The 14,393-nt window shown below is 44.3% G+C and overlaps 1 protein-coding gene across 4 annotated transcripts in view; it reads right to left on the bottom strand.

Moving 5' to 3' along the window:
- Positions 1-3,406: 3,406 nt before the first annotated feature.
- Positions 3,407-14,393, bottom strand: part of NR3C2 (nuclear receptor subfamily 3 group C member 2) — a 220,181-nt gene continuing 209,194 nt past the window's right edge. For all 4 annotated transcript variants that reach the window (XM_074905916.1, XM_074905915.1, XM_074905917.1 and 1 more), the window contains one exon: positions 3,407-7,211. In XM_074905916.1, the coding sequence (XP_074762017.1) occupies positions 7,056-7,211 (156 nt within the window). In that variant the 3' untranslated portion in view covers positions 3,407-7,055. The remainder of the gene's footprint in view (positions 7,212-14,393) is intronic.

A 14,393-nucleotide genomic window follows, 5' to 3' on the forward strand; every position in this document is an offset into this window, starting at 1 on the left:
TGCACAGACCATTGGAGTATGCACAGATCATTTCCAGATGGAGCAGCGGTGGGCCAAGTCAGTGCAGCTCTCCAGCTCTAAACCTCATAGCTTGGAGGAGTTTCATCTGGTGTATTCTCGTGGTATTTGAGCAGCGACTCGCTCTGCCATACAGCTTTTAGGCAGTTCTTCTCTTGGCACAGTGACTAAGTGAGCCAAGCACTGAAGATGACTTTCAGAGTTCTGCGAAGGAAATCGAGTTGTTTAATTTGCTCCTTGACTCAGTTATTAAGGAGGCAGTTTCACCAGTACACACAGCAACAGGTCGCCTGTTTCCTTACGGGGACTGGTTCACAGGGCAGAGCTGGCTCGCTCTCGTGTCATGTGGGCCCACAGCTCTCTCAACTCCTCTGTGGCCTCAGAGGGTCATTCTGGAGGCAGGATGGTGTTTGTGTGGCCACACTCAGTGTACATGGCTACTAGCTGATGGAAAATGTTGAAAGAGGGAGAATGTAAATCTTTGGTGTTAGCCTGCTAGGCGTGGCAGCTCAGTATGCTGGCTTGTCAGACAGTGAAGCTGTGATAACTTGAAGCTTACAAGCTTTCTAAGTGGCTTCCATTTGTTTTGCTGTTGTCTTAAACATGCAGTGCATGTTTGATCTTGTTCTGGCTGCTGTTTTCTAAAATTCTCAATGTATTTCTCAGCTTTAGCTCTGTGGTCTGTTTTTTACTTTTTGTTTGCTTTGTTTCCTTTTAACCGAGGTGGCTTAAGAGATGGAATAAAAGACTTAGTGTCTCTTCCATCCAGTCCTGTGACCCTGTTTGTCTTTAGTTGAGATGTTTTGAGACTCTTGTTACTTCTGGAGCCACACAGAACCCAAACCAGAGGAATACTTTTCTACTGAGAAATGATAACACTGAGCAGAGGTAATACTAATCCAGACTTTCTCACATCCTAGACGCTGTCTAAAGGCAGCAGTGTGAGCTGAGCCAGATCAGATCTGGCTTTCAGGCTAACCACACTGCCTCTTAGGAATTTAGCTGTGGTTAACTGCTACCCACCGTACGGGTTTCCACATCAGCCTGCTTACACTAAGGCTGAGCAGAGACTTGTAGAGCCGAGCGGCCGTGGCACGTCTCGTTCCTCATCCTCACTGCCGCAGACGGTGCCCTTGTGCTGACTGGAAGTAGAGACTAAAGGATGCTGAAAATGAAGAAGCGTATAAAGAAAGTCAGGCCCCTTTCCCATCCTTGGAGACCTCCTAAAGCCAGGCCTTAGGGCACGCCTCTTGTCTGCCTTTTTTTCCACGGCTTGGGAGATTTGGGAAAAGCAATGTACCATTCACTTGAGGCGGAAAGGAGGACAGGGATCAGCTGTGGAGGAAGCTGGTCAAAGGGCTCTTCTCTTTTGGCCCTGGGTCTCTCCCGGGGAACTGCTCTCATGTCAGCTGTGGGTACAGGTTCGGCTTAATCCTCAGGCTTGGTTGCCCCTTGCTATGACCCGGTTACTGTGCGGAGGAGCATGTACTGGTCAGTTGTCAAAAGCTGAGACTCCTGGTAGCAAAAGCATGAGACAGGCTCAAAATTAGAGAGAGTGAGTGAATTAAGAGAAAAAAAAAAAACCAAACCCATGCAAATTTGTGGTTTTTATGCCAAATGTTTGCCTTGCCGTCACAGTGAGGCCACAGATTGAATCACTCAACCTGGGGATTAAGGTTGAACGTGTGTTTGCTGAATAATTAATGGAAAAGCTGAGACTCCTGCCTATCTGGGCTCAGTAGGAAGTCACAGCCTGCAGAAGTCACTGGACAGCGTGCAGCTCTCTGTCTTGGCCAGGCAGCGTGTCCGCTCTGCTGGGTGAAAAACCCCAGGGTTTGCCGGCTGCTTAAGGTTGTTAATCATTGTCCCAGCTGATCTTCACGGCAGGTTTCCTTCTGCTGCCCAGTTTTCCATCAGGAGCGACAGAAAAATCTCATTGGCTGATTTAGCCACCCTGTCACGAAAATAAGTGCTCCTGCTACCCTGCTGAACAGCTTTTGCTAGCTGAGCCTCTGCAACTCTATCACAGAAAAGACTCGGGGAGAAACTTGCCCTGCTCAATGCTCTGTTCCCTGTTCTCTTAACCCATTTCACAATTCTTACCTGGTTTGCAATTTAAAGAAAAAAGTTGCTGACAGAGGGCTTACGTAGGCTTTAAATGCACCAGCGCTAAACCCAGTTTAACTGGAAGCCTTCACTGGAGGAGTTTGACCTTTTAAACTGGATGTGCCTCGGAGAGCGTTTTCGACATCAGAGTTCAACAGTGCGTTCCCCTCCGTGCTTGCAGTACCCCCAGGTAAGCACCCACGGAAACTTCATCCTATCAACCCCTACAATTAAAGTGTCCTTTCAAAAAACCTGATGGCATGTTCTACCTAGCAAAATCTCTGAAATGAAAAGGCACGTTTTCACTCCTTTCTTTCTTAGTAATACCGTGCTCATCGTAACCTCCCAGCCCCTGCAGATACCTGAAAGCAAGCAGTGTCCCAGCTTGAGGTCAGGTTACAAGTTTCATGATGTTTTTTTTTAGGTAGTGATAGCGTTTATCTTATTTCTAGAACAGCATATGACAGATACATCTGCTTGTAAACATATGGGAAACTTTTCTTAACACTGCTGATCCTCTACTATTCTTTCCTTCTGACAATTCAGCAAACAGAAGGCAGGTGCGAGGATTTTTGGCAATAAAAAGTTTGTGTAACTCGTTATTTAAAAAACCCAAATGCAATTAAATGGTGGTCTTACACCACAGATGTAACTTCGTGCAGCACTTAGGGGTGGATTTTTGAGACAGTGCACAGAACAAACCAGGATAACAAGAGTTTTATTTCCCCCTCTAACTATCTTACTAACTGGAAAAGACCTGACCCTGAGAAGGCGGTTTGGTTTAGTCACTGGGGGAAAACCTCATGTATGTAAAATAAAATAGTGACTCCCTCTTTCCCTGAGAGAAACTCTGACTTGGGTCAGTGGGTAGAGCGGCTCTAGGCTAACTGAAACGGGAAGCCAGGCTGGCTGGCTGTTGAAGGCTGCTGGGTTTGTTTCTTTTGAGTGGGATGTAGCTTGTGCACGTAACGGTGTCAGCAGGTCACTTGGCGGGCACGGTTACTCAGGTTAAGTGAACCCAGTTCCTCACGGTGGGGCATTCCTTGTTCTACAACACGAGTAGCTGCTCTCTGGCTGGAGCCATCCGATGCGCTGCCTCACCCGGATTAACACAGCGTGATGGAGCCAGATTTCGAGATGTACGAGGAGAGATGTTACATTACACCGTTAGTCGTTGTATGTTACTTAATGCCATTTCTAGGTGAGCAGAAGCTTGTCTCTAAAGGTAACACTGCACCAGCACCTATCTGAGATTAAAATGCAAGAAATACTTGCAATCAGACGAGTTTAATTCATGTATATTTGTACAATTTGTATAAAAAAAAAAAAAAAAGAAAAATAGGTACTTGCAGACATTAACATAAAGACCAAACAATATTTTCTATTTATTTAAAAAGCTTTAAACATACAGAAGCAAACCCCTAATTATAAATGCATCATTATGCATAGATTTTACTGTTTACACCATACTGCTGGCTGCTTTTATTTTTCATCCAGGAATCTATTTAAACTCCAAGAATTCTGAAACATTCCTCTGAGCTTCCTGGCCTCAGAACTGCTGTCTATCTTATCAAGTCATTGACCTCCAGCTGAAAACATTGCTCTAAAAAAAGAAAAAGTCAAATCTTTAATAAACAATTAAAAGTGCATTAACTGTAGAATTGTTTAATTTCATAAATGTTTAAACAAGTCAGTGAAAAACACGACCCTGTGAATTAGCTTTTTGCATTATTGATTGTAAAGTATCTTTTTAATAAGATTTTGATATTGCAAACTTTAGTCTTTTCTATTTTATTTTGCGCAACTGTTCAGTCGCACGACGTGTAGTATTCCTGAAATACCCACTGCAGTACATTAACACTATTTTACATTTTTTAACTGTGTATACAATGCTCTTGCTGTATATCCCCGTTCCTTCTTACAACAAAATAATTTAGCTCAATGAACAGAAGCCCACTTCTAAAAGGTGTTTTAGTTTGTCTTGTATTTTGCAGGAGACAAATGCCTATTTCATTCTAAACAAATTCAAAAGAACTTAACTTCCTGGTAGCTAAAAACTAGGGTTGTTTGTCTTTTTTTTTTTTTTTTTGTCTTTTTTTTTTTTTTCCTTTTTTTGCTGTACACAGGTTTAGATAAAAAAAGTGATGGCTATTCTGCTTAAGTGTCCTTGATAAGAGAATACTGCCTCTTACAACATCTATATCCAATTGTATCTATTACTTCAATGCTCTCTAGCAAAAAAATAATAATCAATGAATGGTTTCATAAACAACAGGTGATTAAAGTAAAGGATTTATTATAATCTGCTTACAGTTGTTTGCAAAGACAGACATACGTTTTTGCATAAAGATATAAATTGCTTTTTAAAACTAATTTAGTGTGTTTAATTATATGAAGTTTCTGTGAATTATGAATTGTACCAAACCAAGATTAAAAGTAATAAGGTACAAAAATAGGAGCAAACAGACAACAATTTGGACTGGGACAGGCATTTAACAGTGAAGTGTAGAATATGGCTTTGCTGTTTTAATCAAGCAAAGTTACTCTGAGACAGAAAAGGAGGCAGTAACTTTGTTAATATAAAAAGCTGCTGCAGACTGTATTCACCCAGAACCTGGCTTTGAAATTTTCTATTTTAGACTTTTTTAAAAAAAAAAAAAAAAAAAAAAGAAATGTAAATGAGAAGATGGATGTATGACTGTGTCTTTACTGTAAACAACCAGTCTGCATGCTGTGTATCTCACGTTGGAAGTTTGGCTTTCATATTGCTGTGCAGGTCAGTATTTAAAGATCTGCCTATGAATTAGACTTCCAAAATGCAAATAATATATGTATGTATATATTTATATATAAAAAAACCTCTCTGAATACAGTCTTTACAGATTTACCCATTGCATAAGGCAGGTGTCATTTAAAAAGACAAGTAGCACTGACTGTCTTCAGTGCACCAAACCGCACCTCAAAATTTGGACTCAGAAAGGGTGTAAGAATTCTAAATTCGACCACCATTTAAAAGAAATGCTACATTCTGACCGGCCAAGGGACAAACTAGAGCTCACAAATACCAGTGGCACCCAGAGAGAACACTATAGATTAGGACTCTGAAAAACTATTCTATCTGAACATGAGCATATGGTAGCAACAGTTGAGCCTCAGAAAAGTTCACCTGTCCTCTATTCTACTCCGAAATTTTGTATTTGCTTATAAATTGTGAAATAGTGAAAATCACCTCAAAAATTTTTCTTTGCAGTCTTATTCTAGAGAAAACATTTTTGAGACAAAATCAGACCAACTGAGTTGAACTTGTAGTGTGAACAGTTGTCTTCTCAGATGTATTCTGATTATTACAAAAATGTTTACAAAATGACACACGGTTTTAGTTTATCACTAGAAATTCTACTCAGCTAATCGGCCCTTATCAGTACCTTACCATCCCTCTCACCAGTACAAATCTGTTCAATATACTTACTGTAATGATCTGCATGTTCCCTTCATCATAACCAGAAATCGCTCTCCCCCATCTGAAATAATAACCTGACCTTTTAAGATGTTTTATGTATCCAGTATTCAAAGGAAAAACAAACAATCTGGGAAACCTTAATACAAAAAGAAAAATCATTCAACATCTTACTCACCCCTGTTCCCCTGAGAGAGAAAGGGAAGAGAGGGCAAGAACTCGCTCTATCGTTAAACTGGCAAAAGCTTTGGAGAGACCGTAATTTGTCTTGTTAAATGAAACCTTTGTAGAGTGGCAAACACAACAGAGTGTAGTTTCCTACAGAAAGATGAAGCGGGATCTCTAAGATGTGCTCGAGTCACATACGCTTGCAAGCGAGACAAAAAGGAGGAAAATATAGAGGAAAATAGAAAGGCTTAAATACAAATGAAAAGGTTAAGTGTGGTTATTTACAGTCGGTTCTGTAGTATGGTAAATTAGATATGATGCTAAAAAAGGCACAGCTTTCCCTTTCTTAAATACACTGTAAACGGTTCATTATGCATGCAGAACATTTCACTTTACAAAAAAATTACCTTGTTTGTTTAGACAAAGATAGTACTTAAATAGTCTCCAGCAAAATAGAGTTCTTTCAAAAATACTTTCCCATTCATCCTATTAACCATTAAAGATTTTTTTTTTGTCTCATTTACAAAAGTTCCTTACACCTTATTTCAGGTCCTTCACAATTTATACATACAGCAATGTACAGTACAGCAAAAGACTGCAAAAAATTATTTGTAAAGCCAGCACAATAGATACTATAAATTGATACCAGGGCATTTGTTTTCACGTCTTATCCTTTTTAATTAAATAGTAAATGGACACTTAACACAGTGTATATCCTCTATGATGGGATAACATGGGAGAACAAATGCCACAGGTGGGGATAACAGAGTATTCCACACCAAATGTTCTGTTATTACTTTACACGTTAGGGTTTGTGTGTGTGTGTATGTGTGTTTATATATATAGGTTTTGTTTGTTTTTTTTACAAGAAAAGAATATTAATGCCCCATATTGACTTTACGTTTTATGTGCAAACCAAGGGTAAGCTTTAAAAAGTTCTCATTAGTTCTCGAACCCTTTTAAAACAAGCAAACAATACCAGAAACTACATGGCATATTTAAAACTCCATCTGTTAAAATATCAAAATCAAAGAGTTATTGACTAGATATGGCTTTTCATCCAGAGGAACAGGAACATTTTCTAAGTGTTTTAGGGTTTATGGGGTAAATTTCCAAACATCTAGGTCTTGCCCAATCCGAGACAACTGCTTTCCATCCCCCAAACCCTTCATGTGATTTTAGACTATTCAGAGACTGCTGAACAAGTGTAAATAGCATGTTTAAAATATGGTTTCTTGGGTCCTTCATGGGTGTGGAATAACACAGGGAAACTTAAGGCAAAGTTCTTCCATTAAGACATTTTCTATCACTTCCTGTGAAAGTACAGGGGCTTGGCATTCCCAGATTCCACCTTTGGTAGCTGGTCACTGATGATTTCCACCAGCATGGCTGGAAACTCTACTTTCAGTGCCTGAGACTCTCGGAAGGTGTAGAAACAGAATTCCAATAAGTCACTAACAAGCTGGAAGAGAGAAAGAAACGCTTTTTAGGAAAAACACAGAGAATTTTGCAGGTAAAAACAACAACTTATTGATAATGGATTATTACCAAGAAATGGCATCTTACTCTGACTTGGCAGTCTAGTTGCAGGGGTTAAAAAGCAAACCGAAGACCTCAAATCCCAAAGTGCTACTTAACTCATTAAAAAATACACTAACTAAGAAAAACCGAGATACCCCAGGTCTGATTTTTTGAGCGTAACTGCACTTTGCTTTTCACTGACAGGCAACTGGCCACCACGAAACCTATAGGCACTCCACGTCTGTGAAAACAAAGCCTTCCGCCCAGAGGGAGAAGATCAGCCACAAATTCTTGTATCTCCAAACCTTGTCTGGATTCATGTTCGTTAAATCAGATTATTTGGTTAACTTCAGCGCAGTCTCCAGAGGCCACAACTCCCACTGCCAGAGCAGCTGATGGTTTTAGCTCAGCAACACGAACACTTGTAGCATTTCAGGTTTTACAGCGTCACAGTCCATACGAAACCGAACATTTCTATTTATCTATAAATGCATTTTCTTAATACACACATCCCAAGCTTTTTTTCCCGCTTACTACTAACTAAACTAGAGAGGCAATATTTACAGAGCTATTTCTTCTTGAAAAAAACCCCCAACCACCTGAAAGTTTTCTCTTTTTGTAGTGGTGGCTCACAGCACACTTTTGCTTTCTCTCAGTGGATTAAGCATTATCTAAACGAATCTCCTAAAGCCTTCCAGTATGTTGGACCCTTTGCAATCTTTAAAACACAACACAAGTCAGTCAAGAGGCAGAGGCACGTCAGCTTCTGAGGCATCTGTGAATGAAGTGGGTCTGGGTTTCAGTTAGCATATGGATTTCCATGGCAGTTCACCAAATCACTGTGTTGCAGGACTGAAGAAAAACTAGAGCCATTGCTGTTTGAGAATTCAGAAGTTATGCGCAGCTGATAATTCTGGTGCATTTTGACCTTGCATAGGACTGACTTACTTAAACTACACAAGCAAAAGTGGTTTATCAAACACAAGCGTGTTGTTTCAATTCTTAACATGTAGAGTTGCACTCCGCAGTAAAGCCCTTGTTAGAGTAAATAAAAGTGGACTTCTGGAAGGCAGAAAAGGAAATTAAAAAAAAAAAATAAATACAGGCAGCAACAGACTCCTGTCCTGTACAACCCTACCTTATTACTTATTTTCAGGGCTTTCACAGCTGTTCTTGCAAACATCTAAGCAATTTATGAATTGCTGAGGTCGCTCGGAACGCGTGACACTGCTGTTGAGCGCCACACGCATCTCTCTGCTGTTGCTTAGCTCATTCCCAACGGTCTGGCATGTCATGAAGCACTGCTAATTAAACAGATGCCTGCTAAATAAGTAGCATAGACATCATTTTGTTTTCAAGGGAAAAAAAATGCTGATGTTCAAAGGTTTAGCTTTACCCATTAGAAGGAGGTTCCTTCTGCATCTACCGTGCGCCAAAAATATTCCAAATGCAACACTGAACCAAACAAAGTGAAGAAAACTCTCTCTCTCTCAGTACAACTGCCACTACCTCCTCCCTGCCTGTGTCATCAAGTGGCAGCAAACGAAGCCCTGCTCTTCTTAAACTTCACCACAAGCAGTTTCACATCACTGACCGTAAGTGCAGGCATTGGGGTCATCTCTGCCACCCTGCCAGCCATCCCGGCAGTGCTGATGGCTCAGCTCCTGCCCAATGCCAGCCCATTCCCGCCTCATCGCCCTCCTGTGAAGCCTCTGAGTGCACCGAAACTATGAATTCTGCCTTTTTACCAAACTTTTAGTAGTATCAAGTACTTACGTGTGTCTGGCAAACGTGGACAAAAGGGGAGATGAAAAACAATGACAATTATTAACAGGGTCTATACATAATCTATACAAAAAATGAGTTGGCAGCGCAGTGGGGGAAAAGGGAGATGTGCTTGTGGATACTATTATAATGTAGCACATGAGGAGTCTCAGCACAGAGGAGAAAGGTCAAGTTCACACCGCAATTTAAAAGACAATCCCTAGAACCCACCATCACGTAATATCGGGTTTGGAGCCTTAAGGATAATATCTATTCTATGCCTATTTAATCTTTCTTAAGCAAAGTTACCAGCTTTAACATACTTGACAAAAATCAACCTCCTTAAGACAATGGGAGCGTTGGGAAGCACAATGCCTGCGTCACAAGGAGCAGGTCAGGAACCGCAACCTTAAAAACTTTGGGGCTTTGGGGGCCGGGGAAGTATTTCTACCTACTTTAAAAGAGGAACGAATGTGGGAGAACTGAAAGCCAACTCAGAGGTACTAAAAAGTAAACAATATGGTGAAGGTGAGCTAGAGAAGGCTGTGAGACCCAGACCCGAGCCACCAGCAGTGCTTTTCTCCTTTTTCCTGTTGTACCTTTTCAAAGGTGCCATCCGCCCCCCGCCAGCCCAGCAGCCTTGGTGTGCGGATGCACCGAAGGGATGAAAAATTCAGATTCCACCCGCAATTCTGACCTTGGAGTACCTGCCCCTGCATTCCAAGCAACGCCCGTCTGACACAGTTTGGATTTATAACAGGTAAATACTTTAGCGAGTCTTTTGTTTTGAAAGAGAAGTTCCCTCTTCGGTAAGGAAATGAAAAAGCTGCTTTTGCTTTCTTTTGTCACTGCAGTGGCAGTGCAGCTACACCACAGTTACAAGTGAGGTAACGTGAGCCATCCAGCGCCTCTACGTCTGGCTTATGAATTTTCCACATCAAAATACACTTCTGATTGTTCTTCAAAGGCTCGTAAACGCCCTGTGCTCTAAGAACTCCTGACTACGCTTTTACCCAACCGCTTCCACCCTCTGCTTTTGGGGGTTTATATCAGAAATGCTGACGCCTCCTCCAGCAGAGCCGCACGGAAGGCAGCTCTAAGCGGTGTGAACGAAAGCAAGGTTGTTTTCACAAGCAGCACAACAGTGACTAGAAATGTATTTACTTTTCCAATCTCCAATTATTCCGGCTCCTGAAGAGTCGCAGGTCAGCAGAGTGCTGTTAAGGCCACAACTAAAACAGTTCGTGTTTCCTCGGGATGCCACCAGGACACCGTTCTTGCCGCTTTAGTAGGCAGCTGTTGAACTCTTCGGAGCTGGGAGTGGCTCGGGACCTCCGACAGCACCACAAGCCTCTCCCTGCACGTGGGGGAACGGGGTCAGCGCCGGGGGACAGGAGCTCAGGTCCTGGGCACCTCCCAGAATGGGGACAAATACCACCACCGCAATTAATGTGAGCTGGGTTGTGGGGATGGTCGCGTCCCTGTCACCCAGATCGCTGTAAGACATGACAGCTCTTCTGCCGGCAAGTGGATCAGCTGTTAGGTACAACCCTTCACCACTCCAGTCATTAATGACAAAGCTTTCTCTCGTCGCGACCCTGCAGAGGGTGCGCTGCGTTTAAACCTTTTTCAAGGCTGCAGCAGTCTTAGTAATTCTGAGAATCAATCTTTGCATTTGTGCGTTATATGAAGCACCTCTGAGAAACCGGAGTATTAATCAAACATCCTTTTCTGTTATTACGGTGGGGTTTCCATAAAATGGACTTTTTCCACCCATACTGTTCTTCATAATTGAAAAAATGATTCCTTTAATGAAGTCCCTGAAGTTAATACGGTTACAGTGACCTTTGAGCACTTGCAGAATTTTTACAGCAAAAGAATTTATTGTCGTTTGGCAATCTCCTTGTATTTCCAGAAATGCTAAGAAGGGTCTGACGTGCAAGGGTGCACGTTTCTGTGCTCAGTTCGTTTTCCGACTTCAAAATCTCTCACCACCTCTGAGTGTGGTATGAAAGCCCACAGTCACTTCTCTATCAGGAGCATCTTTGTGATTAAGCCTACTGATACAGCAATTAAGACAGCAGTAGGGTAACAACACAGTGCTGAGTAATTTCTTCCTATTATTAGCTGCAGCTATTACTGTCAGAAACCTCAGTGTTCTCATGTAAAAATGACACTCCACAAACTCTGTCCCTTTCAGGAATGGCTCTCTGCCCATTTTCTAGCAGGTATGTGCTGGGAGGAGGCAACTTTGCAGCTCTACACAGTGCAACCGTGCAACCTACCCACACCACGCCAGGGTCCCTGAGAGGCCAGGCTGCTGCCCACCAGCTGAGCAGTGGTATTTTGCCTCTTGCTTTTAAAACCTACATGTTTCAAACCATGCAGGAGTCGGGAGCCTGCTGTCCTGCTCAGGTAAGAAGCAGCAGGCAAGGCCAGCCAGCTCCTTTCCCCGAGGCAGCGAAGAGTCCTGGGTGAATTCAAGACTATTGCAACCTCCAGCTTTTTCCCCTTCGTGAAGTGGATACAAAACTCCTGCTTCAAAACAGGTAAGGTTAGGTTAAACCACTGCCAGCCAGGTCTTGATTATTCCATCACGACAACATTCCCTTTTGCTCCTAGTCCTATGAAAGTCCCACGATGTGAATTAATTATTATTCCGAGGGCTCAGGAAGTAAATTATCCCCCCCGGGATGGCTCACGGGCTGATTCTCAGAGGTACGGATGTCCTTTGGTGCCAGGGTGGCTAATTCCTAGCTGCTTATGAAATCTTGAACTCTAACCCAAAGAGTAAAACCTCCCACAAGCACAGGGAAAACAGAGGAAGAGCAAGGGATGAAGCCTCTGATTACATGTATGTGCTGTATTTACCTCACGCTAGCAAGGAGTAAAAGGTGGGTAAAATGCTTATGGATTAGGCACTAACAGTATCTGACCAGAGCAAATGTGGCACCTGGTTCTGCCAGGCCAGGTGCATTTATCTGATTTAGGAACTGCACTCATTTCTTCGGGTTTTCTTCATAAACATCTACACAGCGAAAGCACAGCACCTGACACCTGGACATGACACAGAAGAACCTGAGTTGAACCCATTCCGTATGCTTGGAGGATGCACACAAACCTACACTATCACACACCAACGAAGCATCCTCAGCCCTCGGCCAGAGTAAATTTAGAACCAAGTCTCCCTTCTCTTCTGTCAAGAGCAGTGGGGTTCTGCTCTCCTCCAACAAACACCTATCAACGTGAAGCAGAAGAGACCCAGCTGTCACAGACGGAATCCCAGAACCATCTGGGTTGGGAAAGCCCTTGCAGCTCCTCCAGCCCCGCCGTGACCCTCCCCCTGACCGTTCCCAACTCCCCCAGATCCCTCAGCGCTGGCTCAGCCCGACTCTTCAACCCCCCCAGGGATCCCGGGGACTCCCCCCTGCCCTGGGCAGCCCATTCCAACGCCCAACAGCCCCTTCTGCACAGAAATCCTTCCTCAGAGCCAGCCTGACCCTGCCCTGGGCAGCTTGAGGCCATTCCCTCGGGGCCTGGCGCTGGGGCCTTGGCTCCAGAGACTCATCCCCCCTCTCTGCCCCCTCCTGGCAGGGAGTTGCAGAGGGCCAGGAGGTCTCCCCTCAGCCTCCTCTGCTCCAGACTGAACCCCCCCAGTTCCCTCAGCTGCTCCTCATAAGACAACCCTGTCTACAGACAGGCTGGGAATTAATTTCCCACTTGACAGACATGGATTAGCCGCTGCAGAACACACCCATGCACACACTCTTCCATCGCTGCTGCTTTTGCAGGGGTCACACCAGTAGCAGGGACTGGATCTAGCCTCTGAGTAAACAGAGAAAATGCCTACTCTGAGAATTCAGGCACTGGGACTAAAACAAGGCTCCAAACAGCTCATCAGCTGTGGGACACAACTCTGGCAGATTGGTAGCAGCAGTTAAGTGCACCCAAAGGTGTTGGCAACAGCTGAGGGGCTCATCTGTGGCTTCGTATTTGTGGGATCAAGCACCTGCAGAGGCACATTTGCATCCCCAGCAGCGTGCCCTGCCAACCCGCCCCTGGAGGAGCCGTGCCCTTCTTCCCACTGTCAGCTTTTTCAGCGAGTGTAATCCTGGCGCTCTCAGCCTATGGAAAGATCCACCTCAGCTATAAAGTATTCCCTTCAGGAACCATAAAAAATTAATTATTCAGCAGCATGAGCCTTAAAGAATTTATTTTTGTTTGGCAGAAAATATCAACAAGCAAATGACAGCGCAGTGCTCTGCCTTGCCAAGACAAGGGGAAGGTTCACATTAGGGTTTAATGTCATGGCATTGAAACAAAAGCCCTCTTAAAGTCTGTTTAGTATCAGCCAGATTGAAACCAAATTCAGCTTTTGTTCTGCAAACCGCCTAACCATACACTACACTCTCTGTATGAAACGAGGCTTGCCATGCAAGATACAACCCCCCCTGCCAAAGCCAACAGGAGACGTTGAGGAGGATCCAAATGAAGTTTCTGATACCATGTGTAGTACATCTGTTTCTAATGTTCCTGCATGCCGTTTGTCTGATCACATAACACAGTTCACCTACGTCCAAGCACTGCACATGCAGCTCTCCCCCTGAAACGCTTGTGGCCATTCACGGGCACAAAACTGAGACTTTTATGTCCTGGGTAGAGAGGTCAGTTGCCCTCGCTACACTCTGCTTCTCAACACTTAATACTACTTCGTGAAACGGTGCACGCAAGCCAGCCATGACAGCAGAAATAAAATCCCTACAAGAGGAGATATGTGGATTATCACAGAATCATCCGGGTTGGAAAAGACCTTGAGGATCCTCCAGCCCAACCATGACCCTCCCCCTGACCGTTCCCAACTCCCCCAGATCCCTCAGCGCTGGCTCAGCCCGACTCTTCAACCCCTCCAGGGATCCCGGGGACTCCCCCCTGCCCTGGGCAGCCCATTCCAACGCCCAACAGCCCCTTCTGCACAGAAATCCTTCCTCAGAGCCAGCCTGACCCTGCCCTGGGCAGCTTGAGGCCATTCCCTCGGGGCCTGGCGCTGGGGCCTTGGCTCCAGAGACTCATCCCCCCTCTCTGCCCCCTCCTGGCAGGGAGTTGCAGAGGGCCAGGAGGTCTCCCCTCAGCCTCCTCTGCTCCAGACTGAACCCCCCCAGTTCCCCCAGCCGCTCCCCAGCAGACCTGTGCTCCAGACCCTGCCCCAGCTCCGTTGCCCTTCTCTGGCCACGCTCGAGCCATTCAATGGCCTTTTATGTTGCTGCCCTCAGCACTCCCAGAAGATACCCACGCTGGGCTCCAGCCACACAAGCCGCAGCACAACAGCAAGTAAATGGCAAGACCCTACTCCCCGCTCCGT

Source organism: Athene noctua, chromosome 4, assembly GCF_965140245.1.
Source record: "Athene noctua chromosome 4, bAthNoc1.hap1.1, whole genome shotgun sequence".
In the NCBI taxonomy this organism is placed as follows: Eukaryota; Metazoa; Chordata; class Aves; order Strigiformes; family Strigidae; genus Athene; species Athene noctua.